This window comes from Pocillopora damicornis, chromosome 14 (genome assembly GCF_964200805.1).
Source record: "Pocillopora damicornis chromosome 14, jaPocDami1.2, whole genome shotgun sequence".
NCBI lineage: Eukaryota > Metazoa > Cnidaria > Anthozoa > Scleractinia > Pocilloporidae > Pocillopora > Pocillopora damicornis.
The window spans coordinates 17,115,979-17,143,039 of record NC_142683.1 but is presented as its reverse complement, the minus strand read 5'-3'; the positions used below and the strand labels follow the sequence as shown (position 1 = coordinate 17,143,039).

Sequence of the window (27,061 nt, the reverse complement as noted above, 5' to 3'; positions counted from 1 at the left end):
AATATCGAGAGTATTTCAAGACGCGTGAAAAGACAAACTTTCCGCGTGACAAGCGTATCGCGTGAGGAGATTAAAACTGTGCCTAATGTGACACAACAGTGAAATGATCACAACACAGTAAGCTTTTACCTTGCTTTGACTTGATTCAGGTAGGCCTCTCCAGGTTCTTCATTACGAATCACATACAAACGAGTCTCAGAGGAATCTGGCAGAAAACGAAAGCAAATGAAAGCGAGTTATAGTATTATTGTTATTATTGAAAATTTAGTTTTACATCAAGATAACATGACGAAGGTTATTCTCATACTCATAACCTGTTCACTGAGAGGAGAGGAAGTAACGAGTAAATCTCCTCTCAAAGTTAATGAGTTAAGCCTACCTGTGAATTTCGCTGTGTTCTCGTCTACCATGTTTTTCCTATTGAGCAAGTGAAAGTATCAAGTTATGAGAACCAGTTAATGTTCTTTGTGCTTGCTCTTCAACACCTCTAACATAAGCACAAACGACCGGCTATTCCGCAAGAGATAACCTAAGGACCAAGAGAGACGAGCCCAACCACCACACTCGTGATATGCTCCTGACTAAGGATGGTGTCTACTTTGAAACACCTTCACCCCTCCAAGTGTCAGCCACCCCACCCCTACCCCTTGTTTGTCTACGTAAGGCGTCTATGTGCGGTAGGTGACGACCCAATAACTGAGTGTACGGAATGATGGTCTGTATGTGCGTTACTTGCGCATCCTATAAGTTCAGTCTGTCGTCCTACCAAAGGAGTCTATCTTATACAGTTGGGACATTAAGTAAACCACGATGGCGACGGCAACAAGAATGAGGCCAAACAACATTGGAACACTTACATGGCGCAGCACGAAAGTTTTAAAGTTCGTACATTTCCTTGCTGTCCTCTGCTAAACAACAGCGTAAAATTATCACATTAGCGAAGTCTAGAGGCGGGATCAGCGACGGCAAATTATTCAAAATTTTTTGAAACCAAGGGCTGCCATCGCATGTTATGCTGATGATGAGGTCGCGCGGCGTTTTAAACTGAAAACACGTTGAATCCATCACTAATCTCCTTCGCAGTTGTTCTTTAGGGTGTCACGCAACGCCCCCTCTCAGAGGAGAGGGGCGTTGTGTGACAACCAACAGGCCTATCGTTCGTCGGCGTCGTCGCCGTAGTGCTTAAGGGCCCCAATAATCTCATGTAAGTGACCACACAGTGTCCACTGAGAAGACATGAAATGCTAAACAAAATGACATATACTGTGCGGGTGACAGTGGCAGTGGCAGTGAGGCGGAATCATGAACAGGAAATCATGTAATTATGAAATTTGACAAATGAGTTTTCAGACGTTAATTCCATTTACAATTTGAATTATTTTAATACTAACTTCAGGAAAAATGAAAATTATTTTCTTTAAGCTTCGTTTCAATTATGCTTCTCCTAGGTTACCGTGATGTTTTGCGCTCCAAAGCATACTTGTTGAAATAATTATTTTCGATTATTGTGGTTTCATCAGGAAGTTTATGGGTTTGGTCTTTAACATTAAAATTTTCTTGAGCTTGCAGTGCAGGCGTCTTAATAGGGTGAATTAACGCTAAGAAGCGAACCATCGTTTATTCAACCAGCCATGTTTGATTTGGAGTTATAGTCCACAGTGTGGGGGGGGGGGGGGGGGGAGGATGAGCGGGGAAAAGCGAAAAAACTCTCCCACCCCCACCCCTCTCCTTGTTTCTTTACTTTCGCTCACCCCTTAGGAAAAATTTCTTTCCCTCCGTCAGCCATCCGCTTCCATTAAAATCAAAGATGGCGGTCATAATTTTCGCCGAGAAAATAATGAGCACTCGCCCGCCAAATTACGCTACATTTTTACTGTTACGTGATTTTACTGTTAATTCAGAACTTGGTTCTTTCTTTTCAAGGCGAGTTAGAGTTTTAAGCCAGTCAGTAACGCCCTCGTCAAAAAAGAGTTTTATTTAAAGAAGAGCAATTTTCTACTGGGTGTCAAAAGTAACCCGTGATTGCTTTCGTTTCGCTCAACTTTGCTCGCGCCATCCTTGACTTGATTCGCACCATCCTCTCAACCAATCAGATGCAAACTAAAAAACAACCGCGACCCGGCCGTTCGCGTTTTCCCGCGCTTCAAGCAGTTGGCAAGTTTTCACTTAGAGCTCTCATTGGTTAATGATAATGTAAACCTTTGTTCCAATTGGTCACTTTCATTATTTTGGTTCTGGTTTCACTACACCCAATTAAAAACTGCTCTAACCAAGAAATTAAAGTTGGTTCAGGTAGGGGAAGTTTTCCTGCCAAGATATTATTTAAAATAATTCCTTACGCGGATATTATTGTTAGAAAATCAGAACTAAACTTACGTCTCTGTGTCATACCAGCCCTTGGGTAAGCTGTTAATAAAAGAATTAATGAAGTGAAATTTCACATAAACAATAGTATTTGTCAAAAAGTAGCTCAGATTTTCTCCCATCTTCATGTTCAGATTTTAGACCTCTCTTCTCTGTGTGTTTTTTTGGATCGGTAGATTATCTAAAAAATGTTAGACACATCGTTCCTTTAAACTGTTCATTATCACGATCATTGATAAACATTTATTTGGCCTGAGAAAAAAGCATCTCCCATTGCAAGTTTAGTATGGCTGCCTGCTTAGAAAATGATTTGTTCTAGCGTGATACAGCAATTTATAAGTGAGCATTTGAAGGCAATCCGAAATTGTCTTGTCAGTTTGCTATACTTCGCTCTCTGATTGGTCGAAAAAACTCGATCCACTTTCTCAGCCGATTGGATGCAAAAATGAAAAAACCAATCGCGACTTGATCACTCGCGTTTTCGCGCACCGAAACCAATATCAACAGGCCCTCGTTATTGGGGCTTCAGCGCGAGCACCTCCTCGCCTGCGCGAGAGTACAACGCCTTGAGCCACGCAAACCTCTCCCCAACTCGTCTGTGCTCTTTCCGCAGAGGAGAAACGCGCGTCCTGCAGCGCTAAGAATGAGGCTTGCTCGCAGGCTGGTCTCAACACGAGTTTTCATCGGCTCTTTTATTCACACAGAATGAGAGATGCTTCTGTTCTCGAGTCAAGTAGCCTAACTGCAATTCAGTTCAAATTAAATCGTGATAAATGATATATGGGACATATTTAATGTAAACATGCAACGAATACGTGAATAATCTCGACTCCTGATGATAAAGTTTACCAGTGAATCAACACACTCGAATGCTGTGTTCGTGGTAGCGTGATTGAGAACATCCAACATGAATTTCTGCTCTTTGATTGCAACACAATGATAAAATTGACGTCCAATATTCATGCATTGTGTTAGTGTAATGGACAGCGGGTTGCTGAAAATTTGACCAGTGAAGGACATTTTTGAGGAAATATCTGAAATACAGATTCATTATTCAAAGACAACTTCTGCGCATGAGCTTTATAGCCCAAAACGCTGAAGCATATCCCGGTTTCCATAGTATAAAGTGAGTAAAATTATTGCTACTCCTTTAAGACAGGCAGCTAATCCATCCTAAGATACTCCCTTCATCATCCCACCTCGGATAATTTTCGCGTTTCCTTGTCAATTTGTACTCCTCTGTGAAGAGAGACGCTGCGAGAGTGATTTTTTTTCCACCGAGAAGGCAATCACTCGAACAAATTTTGGCTCAAGATCAAATATTACTGATAATCAAATACTGCTGGCTGATCAAAACTAGATGTTCACAAACTGTGTACCTGCCAGTATGGATAATCATTCCCCCTTTGAAGAGATTTAGAAATACTGGAGTTTCCTTTCCTTGCACCACTCTTACCTGTAAAGATAACATCGAGGTAAAACTAACCAATCAAAAGAAATTTAAAAAAAAAGACAAAACAGCCAAAAGAAGAAGATACTGACTGACAGACGAAAAGACGAGAGAACTAGGCAAGCAAGAAGGCAAACAGAGACAGGACGGCACACACAAACTACGTCAGGATAAGGCTTTTAATACACATTTCATATCGTTACCTGCGGTCCTTTTTCTTCATCAAGTTCTACAGCCATGATGGCAGCTGCACCCTTCTCATTCACAGAACAGTCATTTCCTTGCCAGAAAAAGTAAGCGCAGCGGACGCGCCCAGCAACGGTTGAACGACAACGGGACTTCCGATCTTTGACTATTCTGTCGGCGAGCACAAAGTAGGCCCACCTGATCACGTAGCCTTCCCCTGCAACATCAAAATACTACATTGAAGTAACGTCTTAAAGACATTGAATGGAGGTCTGCTCTCACCTAATCCATTGAACCCCCCCCCAGGGCATTATGTCGAGTTTTCCTAACATTTCACAAGCAACTCATTTAACCTTTTCCAACCTTAAATTAGCATCCATTTTCTCCCCACTGTTCTCTTTACTTCTTCTGTGGTACTCACTAGAAGAATTTGTTTGACAATCAGGAGCTTCTTAAATTTGTGATCATATCTGTTATTCTCATGAACTTTACATTTGATTTAAAAGTGATAATCTAAGGAGAAATTACAAGCCAAACACTCGGAAGGTTTAAACTCCAGCGTGGAGAAAGGCACTCAGTTATTGACGTGTTTTGCCTCAGACAATGGTACAGAGACTCGGCAATGGCTCGTACTCAGTCCTCCCTGCCCCGTACGCCAACCACTTACTAAACAACAATCATACAAGAATAAATAACACTATCAGCATTGATGTGTTTACCTGAGTGGAAATGTCCATGTTGTGCTGGCTGTACCTCAAAGTGTCTGTACTCGTTAATATGCCACACTGTTAGACCGGCGGTTGTCACAAGGTTTCCCTCCTTGTAAACGTCACCCACCCACACAGTAGGAATCCCATTGCCACGCCCAACATTCGTCCCTTCAAACATCTGGCTTGGCAATGGCGGTGGACTTTTCAGCATGCTCTTGGGGTCACAGGGCTTCAGTTCCACAGGAGGAGGCTAAAAGTCATGGAGAAAACCAACATGATATTACTGTTCACAACAAAGCTCACTCTCAAACTGTTAACACTGTTCCGTGTCTTTCGTGTTGTGAATGTTTTACACACTGAAATTTAAAGTACCGCTCAAAAGTAAGTTGACAGTCCCTCGAAACTCGATCTCGATCCTCGAAAACTCAAGGCACGAGTCGAGTTTTTAAACGCTCGAGACGAGGACACAAAGGAATTTTTGCGCGAATAATTCACTTTTAAACAACAATCTGCTTTGAAGACCAAGCTTAAAATTTACCATCGTCTTTAGTTTAACTCTCTACAGAACCCTTTGACCTTTTCCTCCCTTAACCCTTTACATCCAACATCAGTATGCATATTCTCCACACTGTTCTTGATAAATTTCCTAAGGTGCTGACAAGGAGAATTTGTTTGCCGATCAAAAGGTTCCTTTCCTGGTGACCATTTCCTATATTCTCATGACCTAAATGTGCAATTCAGGAGGCAAACTGTAGGGAGAAATTAGATGCTAGCCACCCTTGAGGTTTAAAGGGTTAGCAATAACCAAACCAACCAGAACAGAAGTGAAGTTCCGTTTCCTAATGATAAGCAGTAATCAAAATTCACTGTACCGTTGGTGCTAGTTCAAGCGTACTAGGATGTCCCTTCATTCGAATAATCTTGGTTGGATCAGGCCAGTCAAGGAACTTCTCACGAAACAAGATTGTTTCAGCCTTTTCGTGAAGTCTTGCAAATAACGTCCACGGTGGTCTGCCAGTTGAAACTTTATTGTCTACTTCGGTGCAATTTTCGGGTTTGCCATACGGGTAGATTGGATCATAATTTTTTCCATACGGTTTAAAAGGCTCTTCATATAGTTGTTTTGCCAGAGCGAAGGCCGACTTTCTTTGCCCTGATAACGACTGTTGTCCATTCCACACGTACAGTTCTGAACCAAAGTCAAATATGAAAACCTGAATAAAAACAAAATGTGTTGACTAAGACTGTGAGAGAAAAAGTGTGGCTGAGTGCAATTTAGGCAACACAGCGGTCGAACGTCTGTGGATGTTGTATAGGCTTCATGTGAGTGGTGCGCCAAATTGCCTTACAAGAGTTGTACACAACCACGCAATCGAGTATGGCGCAGTGTTAAAAAACCGTATAACTATTTTGATAAAACTCAAAACAAAACGCTAAATCTGCAGAAAAACCGACCAAACGTCGGGCTTGCGCAAAGGAATCAATACTGGCCGGCCGTGCGCCAATTAAGTGTGTAAAATTTCACTGTAAAACATAAGAAACAACCGCATTCTTGCAAAATAAACGAAATAAGATTGAAATTTTCATTGAAATCTGTCAAAGAAAACAAAGCAGGGAAAAGGAAAACTGATGACTTTCCAAACGCAAAGCTCTTTCAATTACAGATATCCTGTTGATTTACTATTCTGCTTTGCGCTTTACCGAAAAAGTTATACGCTTTCAAAACACCGTGACTAACTGGCTTGTGCTATTATTTGTAACATCTAGGTTGTGACAGCCTCAATGCACGCCAACTACTGGCACCTGGTCATTCCGACGTTCGCTCATGCGCGGACGCTTGACCACTGCGTTAGCGATTGTCACCTTCGACTCAGTGTTTTAAAACACAGAAACAGGATTTCCAACGTGAACACGATTCACAGATGATCAAATAATTGGTCACCAGCAAAAAGCAGAAAGCTTTACTAATAAAATGCAATTACCTCCTTAGTGTCAAAAATGGAGACCTGAGGAATTCGTCCACACATAGTCTCTACTGGCATCAGAGTTGGAGGATCTGTCCAGTGAATTTTATAAACCATGTTGCCCTTAATTACACCCTTCTCGTATTCTTCATCTTTGGCCATTTTTTGAGCATCTATATGAGGATAAGTGGTAACTGAATTTTAGTGTAGACAAAACAAAATATAATAGTGCTGACTGTGAACCGCTGTACTCGATTCAGCACATAGAAAATTCATTTTGTAAATTACAGATTTCACTTGAGATAAACCCTATACCCCTATCATTGGTATTGATTTTCTCGACACGATTCACTTTCCATTCCCTATAACAGTGACCATGAAAATTTGTTTGACGATGAGAATCTTCCTAAATTTGTGATATTTTCCTATACATTTGATGCAAGGGTGAAACTTGAAAGGAAAATAAGAAGCAAGTCACTCCGAGGGGTCGACAGGTTGAAACTTCTCATTGCGATAACTCCACTCGGTTCTGCCAGCATTATTGAAAAAACCCTTGGCAAAGGAAAACTACAGAGCTGGGAAAATGACTTAGTGTCAACCAAAGGGAACTGTTTGTCCATAGAAGGCACTGATTGGTTTGGACACCACTCTTAATTCAAGCTGAGGTAATCATTCTTGAAACATTTGGTATCATGGCAATTAATCTGCTTCACTCAAACATCAGTATGCATATTCTCTTAAAAGTTCTCTCTATATTTCCTATGATGCTGACAGGGAGAATTTGTTTAACAATCAAGAACCTCTTTAGTTGGTAATCATTTCCTTTATTCTCGTGATGTCGACGTGTGATCCAGGGGTGATCCTGTGATAGTCACTCTTAGGAGTCAAAAGGTTAAACATACAAATGGCACTTTGTAGGATCTCTTGCTTCAGTCAGAAGGTACTTGTAGTAAGAAAGTTTTAACCCAGTCATCCCTTAGAGTGACTAGCGTCTAATTTCTCCTTACAATATCAGCCCTAAATCACACAGTAAGGTTACAAGAATTAAGAAAAAGATCACCAACTAAAGAAATGCATAGAAAAAAGTATAGAGAAAATACATACTGATGATCGAGTGTAAAGGGTTAAAGGTGAGAGAAATGTTAGCCAACCTTTAACAGGATTACTTCCAGGATCTCCACTCAGAATGTTTGCAAATTTGTCCAAGGCAGCGTTGAAGTCCATGTCTCCTTCTTCAATGGTGACAATGTCTCGCGCCTTACAGTTCAATTCATTCTTTGTTTTAATCTTGGAGACAATTTCTGTCACCTACGGAAAAGTCAAAATTATTATTTAAGACTTACAATCCAAAATGAGATCTACAAACACAGTATCAGGGGTGGTGGCAGAAACTGAGCAGGAGTAGCAGAAGAAGCAGAAGCAGACACAGAGGTGGTAGTGGTGGCAGAAGCAATAGAAGAAACAAGACAAGCAATATCAGAAAACCAAAGTAATGAAGAAGCAGAAGAAGCAAAAGAACAAAAAAACAGGAAGAATCACCATCAGTAGCAGTATTAGCTGCAAGAGAAACAGCATTAGCAGAACTAGGCAGCAGAAACAGCAATATTGGTGACAGTATCATCAGTAACAATAGTTGTATCAGCAATGATAGATATAGGGGTGAAGGTAGAAATAGAAAAAACGGCATGTAGCAATTCCTACAGAAGTACATGTATTTACAAACCTTGGCTCTTTCATACGGATTGGATTCCTTTCCAATCCAGGAGAACAGATCTTTTTCTGTCACAAGAGCAAAACAGTCTCCAGAATTTAAAGACTTTAAACTTGGTTCAACGAGACGTACTTGAAGATGACGCCGTCCTGTACACAAAACACAAAGGGCTTAACATAAATATATATGTATGTAAAGGTAAAGATAAAGTCTGTACTCCAGTCTTCTGGCCCACGTAGCTGGAGCCTTTCCCAGTTTCCATAAAGCATCAAGCGACAAGGAGTGTAACTACTCCCCCCTGGATGGGATGCCAGTCTATCACAAGGTTACCCCCTAGTATTTCATCAGGCTTCCCTAACAATTCTTCAGTACCCATTTAAACTCCTTCCTGGGTGGAGGGAGACATAGGAAGAGTAAAAGTGTCTTGCCATAGAACACAACATAGTAACCTGGCCAAGTCTTGAACCCAGACCTCTCGACCCGGAGTCCAGTGCACTGACCATCAGGCCACTCTGTCTCCCACATGTATGTATGTAACTCCTGTCATATATTCCCTCACAATTAACCCTTTACACCCTGGCATCATCATGCATATTCTCCATACTGTTCTAAATACATTTCCAAGGTTCTAACAGGGAGAATTTGTAAAACCATCAAGAGCTTCGTTGCTTACTGATCATTCCTTTATTCTCGTGACTTAAACCTTTTATTCTGGGGTGATATTGTAAGAGGAAATTAGAACCTTGTCCCTCTTAGGGATTAAAGGGTTAAAAACTCTTGTGATTTTCCAAATCCATAGATTTTTGTATTTACCTTTTATGTGGATCAGCATAATGGGTTTTATTCCTCTGTACTCATCCTTTTCCTTCTCTTCAGGCCCAGCAGTTTTACGCAATCTGACTTTAGTGAAATCTTCAGTGCTGGCCAAACCTGCTAATGCTGATGCCGCCAAGTCGAGAGTGTGACGCCTCCCTGTAGGTAGACAAGAGAACATCATATACATGTACTGTTGGTGCAAGGTTTTTTAATGTTATGTGAAAGTAGAGTTATGTGTAGTGATATGATGTGATGAATTACGGTTAGATCGCACCATGGTTAGATCGCTCTACTGGCAAGTTAGATCGCTCCATCAAGTAAGTGGCTTCGCTCCTACATAATTTACTTCGCTCCATGGTTAAGGTAGCAAAACTAAGGTATCTAAATTGATAATTCATTAAATGACGTGTATATCTTACCTAAAAATCGATTAAAATCGCTGGCGCGCGCTTGAAAAAAATCCGAGCTATGCAGAAAAAACAAATGAAGCCTCATGTAAGGGACTCACGAAGTGTAATCTAATTTATTAACTAAAGATGGCAGATATCAGTTTCCTTACATCAAACAGCAAAAAAGGCCACACTGGACAGTATTGGTATTAGAATGATCAATACACTTCAGGCTATAAAGTTATAATCTATTCCACAATCATGTATTCCATCATCGCTATACATCATACATCGGTAGCTAAGTGGCTAATCTGAAGGACAAAGTGAGGACGATGTACTCGAATCGTCACAAGACACATCATCACCTATAAAACTTTAAAGATAATTGGAAAGTAATACTTCACATTACAACATGGAGCGAAGTACCTTATGTTGTTAGCAAAGTAACTTATTTGATGGAGCGATCTAACTTTCGAGTGGCGCGATCTAACTTTTGGTTGGAGCGATCTAACTGGGAGCGATCCAACCATGGCGCGATCTAACCGGATACCTATGCGAAGAAATGAGACGAGACAAAATGGGATGAAATGGGATGAGATAGGATAAGAAGAGAAAGATAACACGAGAAAATATGAGATAAGATGTAAATAGAAGAGAAGAAACGAGATAAGATGAAACGGGATGAGATGAAATGGGATGAGATGAAATGGGTTGAGATGAAATGGGATGAGATGAAATGGGATGAGATGAAATGGGTTGAGATGAAATGGGATGAGATGAAATGGAATGACAAGTGAGCACTACCATAATACTTGACATCAAAGATGGCCTTCATATCAAACAAAGCCTTCCAAAATTAATCTGCCATATTTAACAACGGGTCATGCCATCTGTGCTATGATACAGTTTTCCCCAAACTCCTAAGGCCATTCCACTTCCACAAAATTTACAAATTGATTCTCCACATTACTATGCTATGAATATCCACAAGGATAAAAGGCAGACAAGTTTCCTAAAATGCTACACAGAAGTGGAAATTTACAATGTGCTTCGACAGCTAGAAGGAAAAAAGGGCATACACAAGTTGTCAGGATCTTTGTATTTCTTCTTCTTTCTCTTGATGACAGGATGCTCACTTGTGACCCGTTTCTTTTCTATTCTCGGTCGCTCAACCTGCGAGTAAAAGAACTGATTCTATCCAAGTGCTATAATAATGATTACTAATAACTATTACTATTATTATTATTATTATTATTATTATTATTATCATCATCATCATCATCATCATCAAATGACCTTCTCTCATGTGTTGATCAATTTGAAGCTTCAATTCCCCCCCCCCTCTTCACCAGACCCCTGGGCATTTGAACTTTTGAGGACTGGTTTGTTCAAATTCTGTCCCCCCCCCTCCACCTTTGCCAGGGAAAAAGCTGTCTTCAAATGCCCCAGCCAATTTTAGCCACTGTGACTTTCTACATATTGACCAAACTTTACAACCTACATCTTGTAGACCGTTTCTACTGAGCATTTGCTCCCAAAAGTAAACTATTTACCATAAGATAGTTCAAGATACAACTCCAGTATTCTGCTGAAAAAACTTGACACTCTCAGTTCAAATTCCTCACCCCAGCCAGGCAAGGTTCAAATTTCCCACCTCCCTTCCCCCAGGCATGGACAACAGAAAATGCCCATGGATTTCCCAGAGGGGGGAGGGGATGTTGAAGCTTCAAGTTGATTGGTAAACACAGATAATAAAAAGCCTTCAGCAACATTCATTGACAGCACTCTTAAAAAGATCACTCTTTGAAATTTTTGTAAATGATAAATAATACAGTGGACAATTGACCACTATTAATTTTGGATTCTGTTGTTCTACCACTGAACCACAGAGAATTCAAAAGTGAGCAAGGCCAGATACATGTGCCAGTACTTTACCTCAGTCTCTGTTCGCACATCATTTCTCTGCTGTAGGTTTTTCACTGGATTTGCTGTTGATCTGTGGTGACGCTTAGGTCTAATCTTCATTCTGTCCCCTGCTAAAGATGTCAGTTTCCTAGGACACAACATTACAGATAATACTATTTTTGTATTTTTCAGGGTTTCATAAAAAAACTGTAATAGCCAGCCAATGCCAATTTCTTCAAACCCCAACAGCTGACACTCAGGATTGTCTTCTTTTTGGCAGCAAACCTCGCCTTCAGAAACTTTACATAACATTTCTTTACAACACTTCTCAATCCTCAAACCTATCAGGTGGAAGTTGGTATCTTGATCTATAACCAAATTCTTGTAACTAATTTAAAGGAAAATGTGTAGCAGCTGGAGGAGAGAATTAACAATCAGATCTTGAATTTTAAAAGGTTAATTTGTACTTACTCTGTTGTCTGTCCTGAAACAGCATCAAGATCCTCCAGAGTGATCTCTGGAGCCTTTGATTCCTTAGCTTCAACCTTCTCTCCAGTCGTGGTTGAATCATAAAATTCTTTTAGACCCTCTTCAAAAACACTTGGCCGCCTTCCTCTTTGACCGGAATGAGGAGGTGCTTCATCCTGCTTAATTGGCTCATCTTTCTTATCCTCTGTTGTCTGTGTTTCATTTTCTTTATCCTTCTCCTGCTCTGGCTCACCATCCAGAGGAATATCCACTGCCACAAAGTCGAATCGCTGGGCAAGATTGGATTCTGATTTTGTCTTCATCATGCTGAAGGGTTTCAGAGTTGTAGACAACTTTCTCTTAGATTTGCTTTTGGAAGCTGAAAGGAAACAGAGAGAAAATCATCCTTTTAACCCCCATGAGTGACCAAGACAGAATTTCTCCTTACAATATCAATACAATATCTGGCAGACAAGTGATGAGAATAAAGAGAAATATCAATTGGCAATTACTTCTGTAGTTGATCCAATACCATATTCTCCAAACTAACATCATAAGAATTGTATGGAGGACAGTAATAAGATTTACTAAGGAGATCTTGAGAGTGAAAGGGTTCAAGAGACATACCTGAAGTCAAATTATTTGATGGACTTTGACTGTCACAGAGTTTTATTATTAAATATAATCAGCAAAATATATTCTTTGAAAGGCAAATACAAGAGATAATAAGAAAAAACCAAAGAGGAAACAAGATGGCTGGGGAAGACAACATCAGCTGTTACACGAATTGATAGTGATACAGTAGAACAAATTGCACCAAATTTTTCCAAGTAGACAATTCATTATGTACTGTAACCCCACCATGGTATCTGTAGAAACTAACATGCTTTAGGTATTCTGGACACAATTCTGCATTATATGTATAATACAGAATTGTGTCCAGAATACCTAAAACAAAACAGAAAGGAAATCAACTGAAAAACACTCATAATTTAACACATTAAATGCTAATAATATAACAATAAGCTTTCCAAGGGGTTTTGAATCTAAAATTGTTTTCACTTCTTCTTCACTTTAACTTTCAATGACACTTGTCATAATTTGTACCCACTAATTAAATGTCATAGAATGTAATGCAATCCAGTACATCACAACATCAAAGTTATTACCTTCATTGCTATGCCATTCCAATATTTGAAAATGCTAAACAAAGGCATTCATATTCTTTTCTAGCATACTTCGTACAGCTTTTAATGAAGTACTTACAGTGGAACACAACAAGTTCACCAACATCATTTACCATAGGAATCTTTCGCTTCACACATTGTTCCTAAAAAAAGATGAACACTGTCAGCAAATGACAGGCATTATTATTAATAGTAAAACAGAATAACTTCCCATTTTTGACAGATGTTTTTCAATGAAAATTTCTTTTTAATCTTGCTGTTACTTGAAAACACCAACTTCCATTGTCTAATACCAAAAATATTTTCACATTCATAAAATCTTAGCATACACTCTATGGAAATTTGAGCCTGTCAGCCATTCACATGCATAACATGAATTTATTACAATGTGTTCAATCTCATTTAACCCTTCTATAGGCAGTTCACAGTCATGCTTTATCTTTCAGTTCTAATAGACTCCTTCTTTTGCTCTTACAAAGGACTACAACACTTGAAACATCAGCTTTAGAATTTCTTTACAGAGACCTATTGACATTATCAACCCCATTAATGAAACCAGATAATCTCTTTTTTTCTGATAATCTGCTTTTTTTCTGATTGCATTTTTTAATGTCAATGGCTTTAGTTTTATGAACTCAAACCAGGTGCAGTAAAATCACTTTTATTAAATCCACTTGGTTTTAATTTTACAAGAATATCACAAATCAAGCAGTATCATGTTTTTCAGTTATAAAATAAACTATTTGTTTCTAACTTACACTCACAGGATGAATGGTTTGGCAAGCTTGAAAACAGCTTTCGAAGTGAATTTATAGCCTTTAAAATGATGCAAAAGTTCAATCCTTCAAAGAACCTGCAGAAAAAAAGCAATGAATGAGACATTACAGTTTAATTTATATCATCTATTTACTAAAATCTGTCAGATAAAACCATATTCTGTACTCTACCAGCAAAATAATTGTAATACATCCACTGATATAAAAAGTTATTAGCATCATAAGGTGCTTTTTACCAGTACCAGTATAATTCACCAAATTTATCATTTGACTTCTGACTTTGTTGATTTGGTTGCTAATATTTGAAGTAGGTATGTTTCCATCAGTACAAACTTCTCTTACCTATTTTTTAATAGTTTGTAAAATTTCTTTGCCAATTGAATTGAACAAAGGTTTGCATCATCATCCTCTCCATAGATAACAACACTGTGAATTTGTCAGTGACAAGAGTTTTCTTGATGTACTCTTCTACATTTCTGAACTTCAGAGATCAAAAAAAGATGATTAACCCACATTATAGTTATAATGAATAAAGCTTCGCACCATCCCAGGTGGAAATCTTATTAAGATCTTGGAAGATCTTGTAAGATCTTGGCAGATCTTGTAAGAATCTTATAAGATGGCAATTAAGATGAAGATCTTACTAAGATCTTATTAAGAATTAATAATCTTAATAAGATCTTGCCAAATTTCTTGAACAAATCTTAACCAGGTTTGAGCATTGTAAGATCTTAAAAGATCTTATTAAGTTTATACAAGAATCTTGTAAGAATCTTGACAAAATTTTACAACACATGGGGATTAAGATCTTGGAAGGTTCTTAACAAGATCTTATTAAGTTTATTTAAGAATCTTGTAAGAATCCTCACAAAATTTTACAAGAAATGGGGGTTAAGATCTTGAAAGGTTCTCAACAAGATCTTATTAAGTTTATTTAAGAATCTTTTAAGAATCCTAAAAAAAATTTTACAACACATGGGCATTAAGATCTTGAAAGTTCTTAACAACATCATATAAAGTTCACTTAAGAATCTCAGTTGTAAGAATCCTAATCTTTAAGAAAAGGAAGATCTTACAAGCTTCTTGACAAGATCTTGGTAAGTTTGTTAAGAATCTTAATAATTAAGTAAGATTTGTAAATGTAACATCATAAAGATTCTAGACAGGATTTCATCTAAAGTTCATCTAAGAGTTTTGTAAGAATCAAAATTTTAAGATCAGTAGGAATTTAAATGTTCTTGACAAGATTTTATCAAGTTAATTCCAGTACATTCTTGAGTAACTTGAAATGCTTATCCTGTTCCGTTCATAAGAGAGCATGGGGATGCGTAAGGCTTGAAACCTCTCACACATGATGTGAAAAATCCCATGTCCAAAAGGGGATCAAATAACGTCACGTAAGCTTCTATGGTATGGTGTGCAAATTTTAGACCCGAGAACACAATACACATGCAGCTGCTTTCTAACGAGGTAATTGTTCCACTGGAATTGTGGTATCAACAGATTAAATTTGGACAGACTTTTCAGATTACATATGATGATTGATTATGAAATATACTGAACAGCTAGTTTAAATAATCACTAATCATGTTCATAGGGAGTGTCTAGAAAGGGATTAAACCTTCCCATCTTTGCCTTGAACATAAAGACACCCATAGATAATGTCACCACATTCCACAAGCAAGAGACTTTCACTGATATGGTTCAGAAAAAAAAAATATGGCAGTATGCGGACAGATGGCAGAATGAAAAGATGTATTTAAAAAAAATTCATAGCTAACTACTTGTAAAAATACTTTTCAAGAAAGTTGCACGAAATTTGTACTTTCACCAAGGCATTCCACGCCACAGCGCATATGCAGTTGTGCAAATTGTACACTTGATCGTTGTTGTTAGCTGTTTTTGCATCATATCGTTTCGGACAAAGTTCGACAGAAATTCTACTTTGGTCAAGTGTTATCTGCTTGGTTGCGAAATTTAACTGTGCCTTACAGCCCTAAAGAAGAAGAATGATTTTGAGAATTAGGATTTTACCGACCAAATTCTTTACAAAATAACTAACAAATAAACATCGAAAATTTGCAGATCGGTCAGATGACAGAAATTAAAAGTATTTTTAAAAAGTTTATAGGTAGTTACTTACAAAATACTTGCGAGAGTTGCGTGACATTTTGTACTTTCACTAAGGCTCTCCCCAGTCTCCCGCTACGGCCGGCGCAAAATTACAAATTGTTCACTCGACCGTTGTTGTCAACCGTTCACGCGCCATTTCGTTTCGGCAAAGTTCTACAGAAATTTTACTTTGGTTGAGTGTTATCTACCTCGTTGCGAAATTTAATTGTGTCTAAAGCCCTGGTGAATAATAATGATCTCGAGAATTAGGATTTTACAAGCCAAGTTCTTTGCAAAATCACTAATGTTACTGTCGCTTAAAATACAGAAAATGAAGCAGTCGGTAAGTAACATGAGTTTACAGCACACCAGAGAAGATAAATCGCGTTTTGCTTTTCTTGTGAAAGAACACTACGATTACACATTCAAGGTTGCGATATCCTTGTTTTATTCTGTCAAGTGAAGTGGCCTCAGGTGAATAGTTTACACATCTAAGCACATAGAAAGCACACGTATGATTGTGCACGACACTCGCTTCATAACTCAAGGAACACATTGGTCTTGGTAGTTTAAGTATCTTGAGAAGATTTCCAAAAAAGCAACTAGTGCACGACTGCAACTGAAGCAAATGAAGGCAAATCATCCCGAAGGTAAGTGCTACTGACTTTTATTCATTAAGTTCACGTTATCAACATTACACATCTGGAAGGTGATGCGATAGACTTATTTCTCGCACTTTTTAGATTCTTTTAGCATGGACGAAAAAAGTGACGATAAGTTTATGTAATTGCAAGGCCACGGTATTTTTATATAAGGCAAATCATAAAATCTCGTTAGGGTTCGATTTCGTCAGGAAGCGTTTTTGTTTAGAATTGAGTGGAAACTGACACGAGATGTAACGCTATGATCATCAAAACCCCGTAACGGCGGCTGCTAACCTTACTGCACTTGTAGCAATTCTTTCAAGTCAGTTTTAAAAGAGAGATTGTTCCGGATTTAAGTGTTGTAGGCAGAATCATCGTAGCTTCCAGTCGTCTCGCATGGAAATGGTTCACAATAAACAATTAATTTGTCTTCGGCTTTACTAATAACCACTAGAAGTTAAACTAGAAGGGTGCAATAACAACGCGAAATCGATTATGGAATTACTTTATTCCCAAATAATGAATTATAAATTGCCACGTTCTACTTAAAAGTTTCCACTGATGATGATGATGATGAAAGCCAAACTGGGTTTGATTACCACGACCATGTCCACAGTGATGGGAATCTTCCCAAAGCAAACAAAAATTACCAAAAAATGGGAAGTTCTTCTGATGATGTAAGAACTCTAAATATTCAATGTTGGTGCATGATAGTTCATTTCCCCCCCCCTCCTTCAAGACTTCATTGACTTAAATGGCTTAAGGCAGAATTTTGGCACTGTTATGCTGTTAATTTTTTACTCTAACACATTCTATACCTGTATTAATTCCATGCAACATTTTTTGTATTTTGTTTGGTTCTGTTTAGTTTTTATTTGTTTTGTTTTGTGAATGTGTGTGTATTTTTTTCTGGTTTTCATTTAATGCTGAGTTATGATTCCTTGCTTCCCTTTCTCACAATTTTCTTTGTTCTAAAGGTTAATGAAACTTAATTCAGTGGAGGGATTGCTCAATTCATATTCACAGGAGAACTGGAGAGATAGGATCACCTGTAAAAATGATTTTATCCTGAATAAAGTAGACTTTGAGTCCCATCTTAATGCTAAAAGCACAGAATGGGATAGAAGGGTGGCAACTCCTGATTGTAAAAAGGTAATTTTTCATTTATCAACTTTTTGTGGGAATTTGGAATAGCTGTTTCAGCAGTGCAAAGCGTAAACAAAGTTTGTTGGATTGGAGTTGGGCAGTGCAAATTGCCAAGATTCATAACTGGGAACCTGTGCATAAAAATTTTGCTCTTCAAGATGATAAATTCTTGTTAAAGATAGTCACTACCTCCTTTCCTTTGCGTACAGATGAGGCATGATGGTGATCAAGGAGAACCATTGAGAAGCTCTTCCCCTCTACCTTACTAAGTACTCCTCACAATGAAACCAAGCTCCTATTACTCCTCTCTGGCAGGGATTTTAAAAAATACGCTCTCAAGGTTTTAGTATATTTTGTACCTGTATACAAATTACTATTTTCTTTTTTTCTTCCCACAGGAGCCATAAATCAGAAATTTGGTGATGCCCAAATGAATAAGAGGTGGTCTCAAATAAGGCTCTACTTGAATAAAAAAAATTGCTTGGATTCCAAGAGAAAAGTTCACAATGTAGAGGGCAATGTTGAATGAACTAAAGCTTGGTTGATATTTGTACCAAATTGAAATATTTGCAAATTTGCTTGTCAAGTAGCTGTCAAATTGACTAAAATGCCAACTGAGATGAGTGATAGAGAGCTTTAATTCTTTGAACTAATTATTTGTTTTTTTTTTTGTTTTCATGCTTAAATTATTCTAAAAGAAGAAAAACCATTGCAGTTTGAATCAAACGAAGAACAATTTAAAACTGGGACATGCCTTTAGTTATTATGGCTTATTTGTGTAAGGATAACTATGGTAGTTCAAATCAAACTGTCAAATGACTCCAACAATTAAAACAATTTTTTTTTTAAATTTTTAAAACACACCAAAGGGAAGAACAAGAACTCTTCTTGTACAGTTGTCATTTAAATCGTGCATGTTTACCAATTTTGCTTAATGTTGGATGAAGAAATTCTTTCTTAGTTGTGATCTCCATTCCTCAATCATCCAGTTACTGAATATTGCATAAACCATCAGTTACCTACTATGGTCTGAAAAAAATATGATACTTAAGAATTTTTACAGATTCTGCAAAAATTCTTGTAAGTTGTTTGAAAATCTCACAAGTTCTTGTAAGTTCTTTTAGAGATCATTAAGACATTGTTGAGAATCTTAACAAGTTCTTTTGAAAACTTGTGAAGGTACTTAATTAAGATTCTTGTCACAGGAATCCTACCAGATCTTGTAAGATTCTTGTAAGTTTCCTACTAAGATACTTATCAAGATTCTTAGTTAAGAATCTTGTAGAATCCGGTAAGATCTTGTCACAAGATTCTTACAAGAATCTTGTAAGATCTTACAAGATCTGGTAAGATCTTGTCACAAGATTCTTACAAGAATCTTGTAAGATCTTACAAGATCAGGTAAGATCTTGTCACAAGATTCTTACAAGAATCTTATAAGATCTTACAAGATTAGGTAAGATCTTGTCACAAGATTCTTACAAGATCTTGTAAGATCTTACAAGATTCTTGTAAGAATCTTGTGACAAGATCTTACAAGATCTTGTAAGGTCTTATAAGATTCTTAATTAAGAATCTTAATAAGAATCTTAGTAAGAAACTTACAAGAATCTTAGTAAGATCTTCATAAGATTTCCACCTGGGTCTTCCTTTCCATGGATAAAAACTGTGAAGTTGTTTGTGACAAGATTTTTCCTGATGTACTGAGTACATCAGGAAAAATCTTGTCACTGACTTCTACATTTCTGAATTCAGAGATCAAACAAAGATGACTAACCCCCATTAAAGTTAATGATTGGTAATACAAGATGTAAAATCTTGGATTACAGGAAACAAAAAATTTACCTCAATTTCAATGCATTTTGCACGATAGGGAATAACTGACTTGTATATAACCATCATGTGAGTATCTACACTGCACTTTCAACTGGATCCCAAATATCCTGAGCAGAGTGTGCATCTAATTACCACCTTAAAAAGTTTTCTTTTGGATAACATAGTCATTAACATAGTTTAGTCATTAACATAGAATTAAAGAAATACTCTCACTTATGAGCTGAGATTGTCAGTAAGCATCTTTGATTTTGACCTTTGGAACAGTTTTGATACTAAAGGTACCTTCCCAGCATTCAAAAGGAAAACATTATTGCCTGATTCATCACAGTGATCTGAATAAAGAAATATTTAAAGCTCCTTTCAGAAAAGATTATCATACCACTTTTAAGACTTATTTTCTTAAACTACATGAACCAAAAACTCAAGCCCTTGTGATTTCAATCACTCACCACTTTTTGTGAAGAAAGTCAGCTGACATCATATTCATCACAGGTACGATGAGATTGTTCCAAAGCAATGCGATCTTCTTCAACCTGTGAGTCTGCACGGTTTGAAAAATTTTGGTTAAATAGTGACATTTCCTTTCAATTCAATTGTAGTTAATTCATCAGAGGAAATCCTTATATTAATTAAACATTAATTATCTCAACCCAGACAATCACACAACTTTTCACACACCTTGCAGTTAAAATCTCATGCAATACAAAATGGTTAACAAAGTCATAAAAAAACCTTTCACCTTTAGGTATTTTATCGATCATTCATAGGAAAATACTCATCAGATACGAGAGCTTACTGTCAGTAAAAACCCTGAGCATGATAGAATGTTATTGCCTCAAATTTTTCATTACAAAGATAGTTACATTACAATTTACCTTTCTCAATGTCCTCTGTTGTTGGCCTAACCGCTGAAGACTTTCATGGCCATTTGAACCAGCAGGATTTCTAATCAAGAATAAAATCATTCAATCATTAATCAATGATCAGCCCATGTTGATTGAACTTCTTAACCACTGTCTTGATTTTTAAACAGGTTAACTGTCTACATAACTTATTCTATAGTAAACATTTTCCTTCTCATAAGCCTAGGGTGACTGTTAATGAGCCCACTGATAATTTAGGTTATCCCAAGGAAAATCAACAGCCACCACTTGCCAAAGGACACTCCTACATCATCATTTGGCAAATGAAGGTGAAAATAAAATTAATAAAATTTAATGAATGAATATACAAAATTAAATAAATCAAAGGTTCTTTTATACCAAATGCAAGTTCCATTGAACTTTATACTTCCAATCTTCTTTCCACTGGGCTCAGGTGATGATGGGGACTGGGGAGGTTGATCAACAGGGGGGTCAGAGCTTTCCTGAACAAGCACTATGAAGAGGTCAAATGGTTGATAATTTGAATGTTTATTTTTATGTTTAGTAGATATGTAAACATTCACAGAAAATTCCTTGATTATTCCCCATGATAAAACATCAACTATATTTCACTCATGGCGAGGTTTATACTGAGTCTACAAATGCATAATAATTACAAATGACTCTTTCTTCAGCTTAACCCTTTTAACATGTTCTTTCTTCCTGTAATATTCACACATTATCCAGCAAACAGGTAGTGAGAATTCTCAAACTTATCTGGTAGAACTTTTTACCTTGATCTAATCAAATACTCATAACTAATTTACAAGGAAATGTGTAGCAGCTAGTGGGGAGAATTAACATTCAGATATTTAAGTTAAAGAGTTAAAACACTGGCAAATTTTACAAAAGTTAACTATCTTAATTAATAACAGATTGAGAGAATGTTCCAACTGGAATATACAAAAGGATAACCACAGCCCTTGGCTGAACTACTTGCAATAGGACATACTCATTAAACAGCAGTAATTACCTTCTTGACTGGGGGCATCAATTGCTGGGGAGGCCTCATATTTCTGAGCTGGAATTGGAGTCCCTCCTCCAGGCTCAAAGACTGCATTAAGACAAAAAGTGAACTATCCTAAGTAAGTACAGATTCCACCTGGGTTACAAAAGGCTAATGGTAACTATGGCTGAACTTATTGCAATAGAGCATACTGGTGAAACAGCAGTAATTACCTTCTTGACTGAGGGCATGGACTGGAGTTCCTCCCTCAGGCTCACAGACTGCAGTAAGACTCTCACTTGGTGTCACTTCACTATAGGATGATGTCAAGATTCCACACACATTTAAAGATGATGCTCTTCTATTACCAAAAGCTTTCCCTGACTGTTTAGTGCTGATACCCTTGATACCCTTACAACAATGTCCCCCAAGCTTGATGCAGCAGCTTCTATTATGCTCTCAATGTAAAGGTCAAGCTGCTGTTCATTGATTTTCATTGGCTCCCTAGAACTGGGAGGAGCATTCTGAAAGTAATAAATCATTATAATTATTTCTTAGCTGAAAAACTGTGAAAGAGAAAAGTATAAATAAACTTCCCATTTGCTGTTATAATATTAATGACAATGATTGATTAAAAAAGGCATTTAAATGTTATGATTGATTCTTTTGATACAAATTGTTCCTGAAGCACAGCATGCACTACACTTATTTGAAACCCCATTTGAAGCCAGCCGGTACATACATTAAATTCTATAATTAAACTCAAGAACCTGGTACTTAATAGGCTCCTAACTTTAAGGCAGCTAATGCATCATGTTTAAAATGAAAAAAATTAAATTTTTTTACATATTTAAAAGGAGAAAAGTCACTTAAGAAAAGTAAAGTAGAAACTATTACCCTGGTCTTGATTCCTTTAGAGGTTCAAGTAGTTCATGTATGATATACACACTAAATCTCAATTCTTTAGAGTTCTGTCACAATATGCAGACTGGTAAACCAAAAGCTGGTAAATCCTTATAGGTTTATGCATAGTGGACTCAAAGAGATTTGATAAACAGGGTTTGAAAATAAGGAGAATCTAGTGCACTTTAGACAAGGTTAGTTAGTTTCCAATTAAGAAATGTTGAAAATAAGCTAAAAAGTGTACCATGGCAATATGTAAAATAATCCAACTGCGCTCTTTCTTAAAGAAGGTAGATTATTGCATTTCTACGACAATGAGACCCTCACCATATAAATTGAGTGTCCAGCAATTCGACAAAGAAACGGCCGCCATACTAAAGTGAACGTTTGAAGAAAATGAACGAGCAGCTGAAGATTTCTTTCCTCTCTATCGATCACTTAAAGTTCTCCTTCACGTTTTTGGACAGAGATACTCTGTCCAATACTCTCTAATACTCTCCTTTCGAAACGTCTGCCAGACGATCGATTGGGATTCGTTAGAAAAGTTCGCCATGTTTTAGCCATAAATTTATTCCCTGCCCCTCCCCTGTAAAGACAGTGTTTTGACTCGTAACCAGGGTCCGCGCTGTGCCCTGACACTTTTCTTGAGAAGATTCCTTTTAAGCAAAGGGTGGCGATCATCCCCAAATGTTGAAAAAGTTAGTTCATACAAAAATAATGACGAATGAGATTAGCAATTCAGTAAAATCGAAACCTCGCTAGTAAATAAGTCACCAGCCTGTAAGCGCGCGCAAAAATACCGCACTATAGCACGAATAGGAAAAAACCTTCTTGTTGAGATATTCCATCTTGCAATGTTTTCCATAGTGCTATGTTGTCTTGAAAATGGTTCGTTTTCTGCCTATCCCTTGTCTGCACTTACCTGGTATCCTTTCCACTTGCAGCCCGAGATTTTTGACAACTCTGCTCATGAATGACGCGCGCGCATTTTATTCTCATTTCACGCGTGAAAAGATCCACTTGCCGCGACAAAATCTTCCCGAATTCTCATTGTTCTTAACCACACAAAACGCTGAAAGATCGAAACCTAGTCAGATTTGTTCTGACCATGCGCCATTTTGGACTACTAACAAGGCCATCCGGAGCGGTGCTATTCCGTCGATCTCTAAGACTGTTGTATTTGTTGTTGTTGTTGCCATGGTTGTGTTGTTGTTTTATTTGTACAAAAGACGCATTTTGATTATCTAAGACCTGCGCATCTTGATTTCGCAGACGTTTATGTTTATTAGTTGGCTGTAGCTGTCAATAAGTAAGAATAGGATTTCCTTGCGCTTGCTTTGGTGCCCGCCCTTTGGAGTTTTTTTGGTCCCCAGCTCCGTTTTTTTTCCATGCTCCGTGTTCATTTCAAATGGTGTCGCTTTTCACTTGAGTTTTGGGGATATAAGTCCCATCGAAAAACAGTAATGAAAACATTTGCGTGATGCATACAATTTGTTCAATGAGAAGCTAAGTGATCGCAAAAGTAACATTACAAACGCCGTGCAAAATGTTGATTTTATCTATTATATATTATTATATATTATTTCCGCTTTAATATTACTTTTAGCTAACCCTTTCCCATTATTCAGCTATTTATTCTTGGCGTCAAATTTCCTTGCGTTTACACCTGGTCCTTCATTCCCTACGCTTTGTCCCTTGGCTTCCTCTTCCAACACATATGAATTCTCCTTTATCTTCTAATTTAAAGACAACTCAACTTTATGTATGCAGGAGCCCAAAGGCCTGGCACAAGACAAATAATAATTCCGAATGTGTCCGACGAAATATAGCCAGGAGCTTATTTTAACCACCCTAAGTACAAAAAAAATTAACAACGAATAGTACTCACGTTTACAGGGCTCATCTCTTTGATTGCTTCCATCACTTTCTTGAATTTTCCTCCGAATGACTTATGAAGCGCCTAACTTCAACCAACGGAAAGTTATAATGACGGGTTGTAATTTTCGCGCGTCGTGATGACGAAACAGACGAGATAATAAACCAATCAACAGATTAGCAAGTATACGTAACTTTTACCTCGTTTTCAGGCGCCTTTGCTCTGGTTCAGGAAAGGGCGGGAAACTGCCCGAGTGCGCAAACTGGTGGGGAGGAGGTTATTGACAGATTTTAATAAATGTTCGCCCATTGACTACCTCAAAGCGATTGCAAAAGCAACAGACAAGTCCAAGAAACGAGACTGAGAAAGATCGGGAGCTTATCAGGAAAAACAAAGGGGTGCGTCGTTCCGCAGGTAAACCAGTGTAGGGCTGTCGGTTTCTTTGGCCACCACGATGCGCTGACCACTGACCGCGAGAATTTAACACAGACTTCTCGCAAATAAAGGGTTCTGGATAGAAGAATGAGAAAGATCGGGAGCTTTCCAGGAAATAATGAAAAGAGCGCGTCCTCCCGCAAGAAAACCAAGTCTGCAAGCAAGCTGTTTTGTCGTTGATGCTTAGTTTGCTTGCGAACATATGAAAATGAGAGAAACATATGAGTGCTTAGTTCTGCTTCGTACGTAGCATGAAACCACTTGGCTATAAATTAACAAACATTCCTCGCCAAAAGTAAGCTTCGCTCATCGACCTTTAAATGATACAAAAGAGATGATATTAAACCTTTTACCACAAGCAGTGACCATTAAGTAATTTTGGCCACAAGTTCATTACACAGTTTGACGGAGAGGCAATGAAAAGACAAAAAGTAACTAAGCTGGATTGAAGCTTTGATATCACAACAAATTGTCGATATCAAAAAATATGGAAATATATGTAGGGCACCAGTTATGAACATCCATTTTCAGATGCTGGGAATGAGTACGTAGCTTCCAAAAACTGGAAAGGTTTTTAGAAAGTATTTCACTTTGGATATCATGGTTCATTTTACCTGATCCGTAAAACATTCTACGAGGTGGCTCTTCTTGTCCACTGACACAAATTGTCAATAAACAATGCAGGTAAACGTAGAGTTTAAAAATCTCAATTGGCCGGAGGCAAACCAATCGGCTATAGACAAAGTGCAGCCAAGGAGTTGAGCTCGAGCAATCGAGAACAAATCCAGTAAGTTGCAGGGTAAAGGAATTTAACCTGGAACCTAGTGCCTCAATCACTCGGGCACATAAGATCAACCTGTTATTTCTGTGAGTCGTGACGTTTGTTTATTAAAGCAATTCACACGCAACACACGCCCTCTAGTACCAGGCTTCAGGAGTTTTGTATTTCATTTCGCGTCATTTTTCACCTCAAGCGAACACCAGATATTTAGTATTGTACTGTTTTGTTTTTCTTCTCACCTACCCTCCCACCCTGGGTGATTTTGCGTAATGTCATAGGGTGGCAGAGAGGTTTATTTGGCATATGATTGGCTGTTGTTTATTTTTCGTTCGTATTTTTAATAAACTTCTCTTAGTACCAAAAAGTGAATTGTGTTTTATTTGTGTCAGGGGGCATAGTTGGGGAATTAGTTTCTTTTGGGAAAGGCTTTTTAACGACGGTAGGAACATAACCACATTCCTTTGGACTGAGGAAAGAAAGGAAAACCACAGGGTACCCACTCTCGTCCCCGGAGCCACTCGTTTTCTCTTATTTCGAACACGAGGAATGCTTATTGATTTTGTTTCTAGTTTACCTCTTACGTTTAGTGTGTAGAGTGCTAAGGAAACATGTAATAATAATAAAAATAATCACATGAAGTGTAGCGAATCAAATCGTATGAAAGTGAGAGAATACTGTTATGTGAAGCGCTCGAGAAGTATGTCAGTAATGTTAAGGTATGTGTATACAAAGTATGCTGAGTTTTTTGGAGATTTCTACTCCAAGTATTAAGTATATTTTGGTTGCTTTTGGCCTCGCACAGTGGCAAGCATTATGCTTTGCTTTTCCCGCCTTATTAGAAATGAGCAGAAAGACGTGGCGGAAAAAAAACCAGTTGGATCATAAATAAATTATTAGATTTTTTGGAGTGTAGCTTTGCTTAGTATTCTCACTCCTTGTTTGTATTTTGACGAGCCTGTGGGGAAAGGCAAAATACGGCACAACTCGTAAAAATACTCAGGTATGTCACCGCCATATAAAAAAAATCCGAGAAATCCTTTCAGGAAAAGAAACTGGAAACGTATCTCCTGAACCAGCGCGGTACCACTTACCCTCCGGGCTCTAAAGTCCTCGAAAGGATATGCAATCAAAAAATGAGAATAAGATAAGTAATAGTTTATGTTCACGTTGCAGCAAAATTTTTGTGAATATATTCCGAGACGAATTTGTTTCTGATATTAGAAAGACTTACCTCTCATGTTTTATGTTAAGAGTGCCAATGAGAGCATGTAAAAGTGAAATAAAAATAGTGTAGACGTTCCTGCAGTTAACTGACGAAGATTGCTAACTTTTATTTGATTCTGGCGTTCTGATTCGATAAGCTGGAAACCACTCCGCTTCGCGTCGTGGTTTCCTACGCTTATCTCGTGTTCTCCCAACCTCCCGCGTGTTTACATCAGGCTATGTAAACACGGAAACCATTTTACATTTCTTCATTATTACATGGCAAGGTAGTCTAGAGGTAATTTCGAGAATTTGAAGCAAATTGCGGCT

At 37.8% G+C, this 27,061-nt stretch overlaps 2 protein-coding genes across 19 annotated transcripts in view; one reads left to right on the top strand and one right to left on the bottom strand.

The window, feature by feature from the left end:
• The window catches only part of LOC149034781 (supervillin-like), a 74,398-nt gene that overhangs the window by 5,367 nt on the left and 41,970 nt on the right, over window positions 1–27,061 (bottom strand). Inside the window, exons 1-23 of one of the 15 annotated variants that reach the window (XM_089194348.1) lie at window positions 22,764–23,045; window positions 21,767–22,057; window positions 21,561–21,641; window positions 20,927–21,041; window positions 20,528–20,609; window positions 20,114–20,205; window positions 19,878–19,996; window positions 13,909–14,003; window positions 13,230–13,293; window positions 11,967–12,342; window positions 11,526–11,643; window positions 10,670–10,763; window positions 9,199–9,357; window positions 8,398–8,534; window positions 7,826–7,982; window positions 6,693–6,847; window positions 5,583–5,924; window positions 4,720–4,960; window positions 4,018–4,217; window positions 3,744–3,820; window positions 2,377–2,406; window positions 380–417; window positions 130–205 (exon numbers count right to left, since the gene is read on the bottom strand). In XM_089194348.1, the coding sequence (XP_089050474.1) occupies window positions 130–205; window positions 380–417; window positions 2,377–2,406; window positions 3,744–3,820; window positions 4,018–4,217; window positions 4,720–4,960; window positions 5,583–5,924; window positions 6,693–6,847; window positions 7,826–7,982; window positions 8,398–8,534; window positions 9,199–9,357; window positions 10,670–10,763; window positions 11,526–11,643; window positions 11,967–12,342; window positions 13,230–13,266 (2,237 nt within the window). In that variant the 5' untranslated portion in view covers window positions 13,267–13,293; window positions 13,909–14,003; window positions 19,878–19,996; ... (4 more) ...; window positions 21,767–22,057; window positions 22,764–23,045. Of the gene's footprint in view, window positions 1–129; window positions 206–379; window positions 418–2,376; window positions 2,407–3,743; window positions 3,821–4,017; window positions 4,218–4,719; window positions 4,961–5,582; window positions 5,925–6,692; window positions 6,848–7,825; window positions 7,983–8,397; window positions 8,535–9,198; window positions 9,358–10,669; window positions 10,764–11,525; window positions 11,644–11,966; window positions 12,343–13,229; window positions 13,294–13,908; window positions 14,004–14,268; window positions 14,408–19,877; window positions 19,997–20,113; window positions 20,206–20,527; window positions 20,610–20,926; window positions 21,042–21,560; window positions 21,642–21,766; window positions 22,058–22,763; window positions 23,046–27,061 lie in introns of those variants that run through there. The other 14 variants (XM_089194344.1, XM_089194346.1, XM_089194345.1 and 11 more) reach the window with 14 other exon arrangements.
• LOC149034785 (uncharacterized) lies at window positions 16,255–18,437 on the top strand. Of its 4 annotated transcripts, none has more exons than XM_089194430.1 (3): window positions 16,255–17,359; window positions 17,660–17,834; window positions 18,038–18,437. In XM_089194430.1, exons 1-3 carry the CDS (start codon window positions 17,244–17,246, stop codon window positions 18,095–18,097), a joined length of 351 nt encoding a protein of 116 aa, XP_089050556.1. In that variant the 5' UTR covers window positions 16,255–17,243; the 3' UTR covers window positions 18,098–18,437. The 4 variants fall into 4 exon arrangements, 3 of the variants coding, with proteins under 3 accessions (XP_089050556.1, XP_089050558.1, XP_089050557.1); XM_089194432.1 differs by having other exon boundaries at window positions 16,259–17,359; window positions 17,709–17,834; window positions 18,038–18,436; XM_089194431.1 differs by having other exon boundaries at window positions 16,267–17,359; window positions 18,227–18,424.

What these genes read in the sequence shown, in the direction of transcription:
- LOC149034785 (XM_089194430.1), top strand. Translation starts at nt 17,244, where the DNA reads ATGATGATGATGATGAAAGCCAAACTGGGTTTGATTACCACGACCATG. An exon ending in TGGGAAGTTCTTCTGATGAT is followed by an intron (nt 17,360 to 17,659) that starts GTAAGAACTCTA and finishes TTTGTTCTAAAG; the next exon opens with GTTAATGAAACTTAATTCAG. An exon ending in CAACTCCTGATTGTAAAAAG is followed by an intron (nt 17,835 to 18,037) that starts GTAATTTTTCAT and finishes CTTTGCGTACAG; the next exon opens with ATGAGGCATGATGGTGATCA.